Source organism: Rhea americana, unplaced genomic scaffold (assembly GCF_003343005.1).
Source record: "Rhea americana isolate MKP2758 unplaced genomic scaffold, rheAme1 scaffold_92, whole genome shotgun sequence".
Taxonomy (NCBI): Eukaryota; Metazoa; Chordata; class Aves; order Rheiformes; family Rheidae; genus Rhea; species Rhea americana.
The window spans coordinates 3574539-3578014 of NW_028187111.1; the positions used below are offsets into that span (position 1 = coordinate 3574539).

A 3476-nucleotide genomic window follows, 5' to 3' on the forward strand; every position below is an offset into this window, starting at 1 on the left:
CAACTTGAACAGTTTTACCAGACAAAAACGAGTATTTGGGGATAGGCTACTGATCTGAGATTGATGGATAAATAAATAGGTGGCTGATTACGTCAGTGAGTGTTTCGCGGCACCGTTTAGAGCTAGGATGTCAATACATAGGCAAGATGGACAGGGCCTGTGTTTCAAGGAGTTGCATTGACAGGAGTACCAAAACAGTGTTTCGTCTGTGAAAATGGGACAGCCTGATCTATCCATGTGATGAAAATGAGGAGCTTGGTCCCTCTGGAAAAGAGCTGGATTGTATTTCTCCTCTTTCTAAGAATGAGAGGATCAGAGAAGAATTCCTCAGGTGCCATTTACTCATTCAGATAGCCAGAGTCAGTGGTCTTGCCATTCACCTTGGTGCTCCAGGGAAGAATAAGAGCAAAATCTCCTAAGAGAGAATCATCTCACTTTCGACTTGGCTTATCAGAAGGGTGAGAGCTGACAATAAAATAATCATTCTATATATTTTGCTGAGGACTTTTGAAAAAAAAGTAGAGTTGCTTGATATTTATGATGTTGTGATTTATTGATGTTTATATCATGACTTGTTTCAGTCTTTTATCTGACTGGAGTGTTCACAACTCTAGCAGGTTATTTCCCTGCTCCTGAGTTCCGCTGAGACTGAGAGCAGATAACSTGTTTTATCATAGATACTGCTAACAAGTTTCCATTGCAGAACAAAAAACAAGTGGAAAATTCATCCTTTTAGTCAGAAATGATTTAGAGGCCTAAAACATTAGGCTTTCTGTCTCTCCAAATGTTCTTGTTGGTAATCTTACTACTACAGATAATCCTCCTAGGTGCTGTAAGATGCTGGTTATTTTTTGACTCTTGCTACATTCCATTAAAAGGCATAGCAGCCTGTGCATATTCTTCTCTTCCCCTTCCAAGCTCTCAGCAGTATCACATCTGCTGACATGCAGCCTTCCCACTCTTACCTGTGCAGGGGAGTTCCTTTGCTCTACGTCTGCCAGTCTGTACATCTGCAAGTATCATCCGGGCTGGCTACAGCCACAGGTGTAATAGGCAGTTGCCTAGGAGAGCTGACTGTGACAGAATAGTCATGCTATTTTGTACATGGCAGAGCTCTGGAAAGCAAGAGTGGCTGCTGATGCCTGGTATGGGGCAGAATAGCAGGATGGTAGAGGCAGCTTTTCACATCTTTCCCATGGCAGGAGCAGGCCAGGCTGGCCTCCAGCCATAAATGGCAAAATTAAATTTTGCCGGTCCTGCTGGCTATTCCCGTATGTGAACCTGCTCACCTGCATGTTCTTCTTTTTTGTCCCGCGGAGTTCTAGCTTTCTTTGCGCTGTTGCTATGACTTGAGACCCTATTTTCTCCGCTGCTTAAATAGGAGAGAAAGAAGGGCATTAGATAACTGGCTACAACTTTTTGACTCTAGTGCCTTCCACTATAAAAACTGAAATCTGTTTAAATTGTTGTTCTTGTTACGACTGCAGCAGATGGCAGGTGAACGCAGCAGAGCTGAATGGTGCAGAACCATTTAGCTTTCAGTAAAGGGAGCTTTGATACCATTGTGATATTCTGCTGAACAAGTGGAGGCATTGCACAAAGAGAAACCCGGCACACAATGATCACRCGGGACAGAGTAACTGTATGAGCTCCAGTAGCGTACATATAAATTTATGGTCAAAAGGGAGATGATTTGGGGGAGATTTTGCTCTTCTTCTCCAGAGACCACTGACTCTTGCTGACTGATTGAGTAAATAACTCTTAAGAAGTAGGGTTGTGTTTCTGCAGAGGCCAAGTGCAAAAGGAGTGCTKATGAAAGCACCGATTCCAAGACCGTATGAGTTTTCTGCAAATACTTGGTGGGGAGAGCGCAGAAGCAAACTGAAAAGCACCATGTCACAGAAGACAGGCCCCCGAAGTTGAGATACGAGCTCTTTTTCCAGTTCTGTCAACTGATAAATCGTTTACATCGTTCTGCTTGCTTCTCCTTCCCCTTTCTTTCTGGCTTGTAAGTACCAAGGAGAAGCATTCCTCGGGAATAACTGAGGGTATGTAGGATCATTAGCACACGAAGCCGCGGGCGCGGAGAGGCAGCGGGAGGGCCGCGCACGCCGCCGCCCCCGCCCCTCATGGCAGCCCGCCCCCAACGGCGAAGGTCACCCAGCACGCGCGGTGAGCGCGCCCGGGGCCGCGCATGCGCACAAGCCGCAGGGCGCAGCCCGCTCCGCCGCGCTTGCGGGGACTGCCGGGAAGGGGCGAGGCGGCGGAGGGTGACCGGGGAAGCGGCTCAGAACTACGTCTCCCGGCATGCAGCGGGCTSTGCGCGCAATCGCAAACTGGCGGGCGCCTCGAGGCGGAGGAGGGGGGCGGCGAGACGTTGCCCGGAAGCAGAAGGCTTCCGCGGGGGTGGAAGCGCAGCGGGGAGCGTGTTGTGGTGCCGCGCCGCTTTCGTGCCGGGGAGCAGGTAGCGGCGCGCGAGGGGGGCGGGGCTGGCCCGCGCGGGCAGTTCCATCGCGGCTCGGAGAGGGGGAAGGGGGCGGGCTGGCTGGCCCCCCCCGGCCCCCCTTCCCCTCTCCGCTGATGGCCCGTCCCGTCCCGTCCGCAGGCCGTGGCTGCTGGGGAGCCGCCCGCCATGTCGACTGTCGCAGCCGCCAGCTGCGACGCGCAGGGCGCGGGGGAGCCGGGGGCGGAGAAGAAGCCGCTGAAGCCCTGCTGCGCCTGCCCCGAGACCAAGAAAGCCCGAGACACCTGGTGAGCGAGCGCCGGGGCGCGGCCGGCCTCAACCCCCCCCTCCTCCCCCCCCCGCGGCCGCAGCCGCCTCCCCGGGCGCGACCCGCCGGCAGCTCCTGCGTGGGGCCCCCGGGGGCGCGGGTGAGCGGCGCCCGGCCCGCGCCGGCTTTTAGTGCTGCTCGCGAGTCCTGGCTGCTAACGAGCGGCCGCAGGTACTAACGTTCTCTTTCTATTATTTATGCGATTGCAAGGGCTGTTACTCCGTAAATAAAATAAAACAAAATGCTATGTCTGTTACGTGTCAGAGGATTGGCATTTCTCACAAATAAGCAAATACTTGCCATGATGTATGTCGCTCTATTTTTAAACTGTAGGTTTAGTCAGTGTAACGTGCCCTATCAACACGTAGTAGTACCCTGCAACTGAGCTCCTTTGTATATGACAGTAAGTGACTTCAGTCGGGAGGCCAAGCTGGCTGCCTTTTTTTCCCTTTACAGYTTGTACAGGTGTTTTCCAGTAGGTGGCATGATAGCAGACACACTRTTTTTGCCAGAGTGAGGTGTGGACATCTAATTACATGATAGAAAAGACAGGGCCCTCTAAGAAAAAGATGATAGGRTGGAAGCAATGTATCAGATGGCATTGCCCTGAGCAGCCAGCACATCTGGCTACACTTATTACAATATGACTTAAGTGATTAAAACAGAGTTATTTTAATTATTTCACACTTCTATAGCTTTTTTTTT

General features: G+C 51.5%; 1 protein-coding gene across 1 annotated transcript in view; it reads left to right on the forward strand.

The window, feature by feature from the left end:
* Positions 1-2351: 2351 nt before the first annotated feature.
* COX17 (cytochrome c oxidase copper chaperone COX17) overlaps positions 2352-3476 on the forward strand; it is a 2784-nt gene continuing 1659 nt past the window's right edge. Inside the window, exons 1-2 of the mRNA XM_085324654.1 lie at positions 2352-2464; positions 2606-2751. Of these exons, the coding sequence (XP_085180780.1) occupies positions 2633-2751 (119 nt within the window). The 5' untranslated portion in view covers positions 2352-2464; positions 2606-2632. The remainder of the gene's footprint in view (positions 2465-2605; positions 2752-3476) is intronic.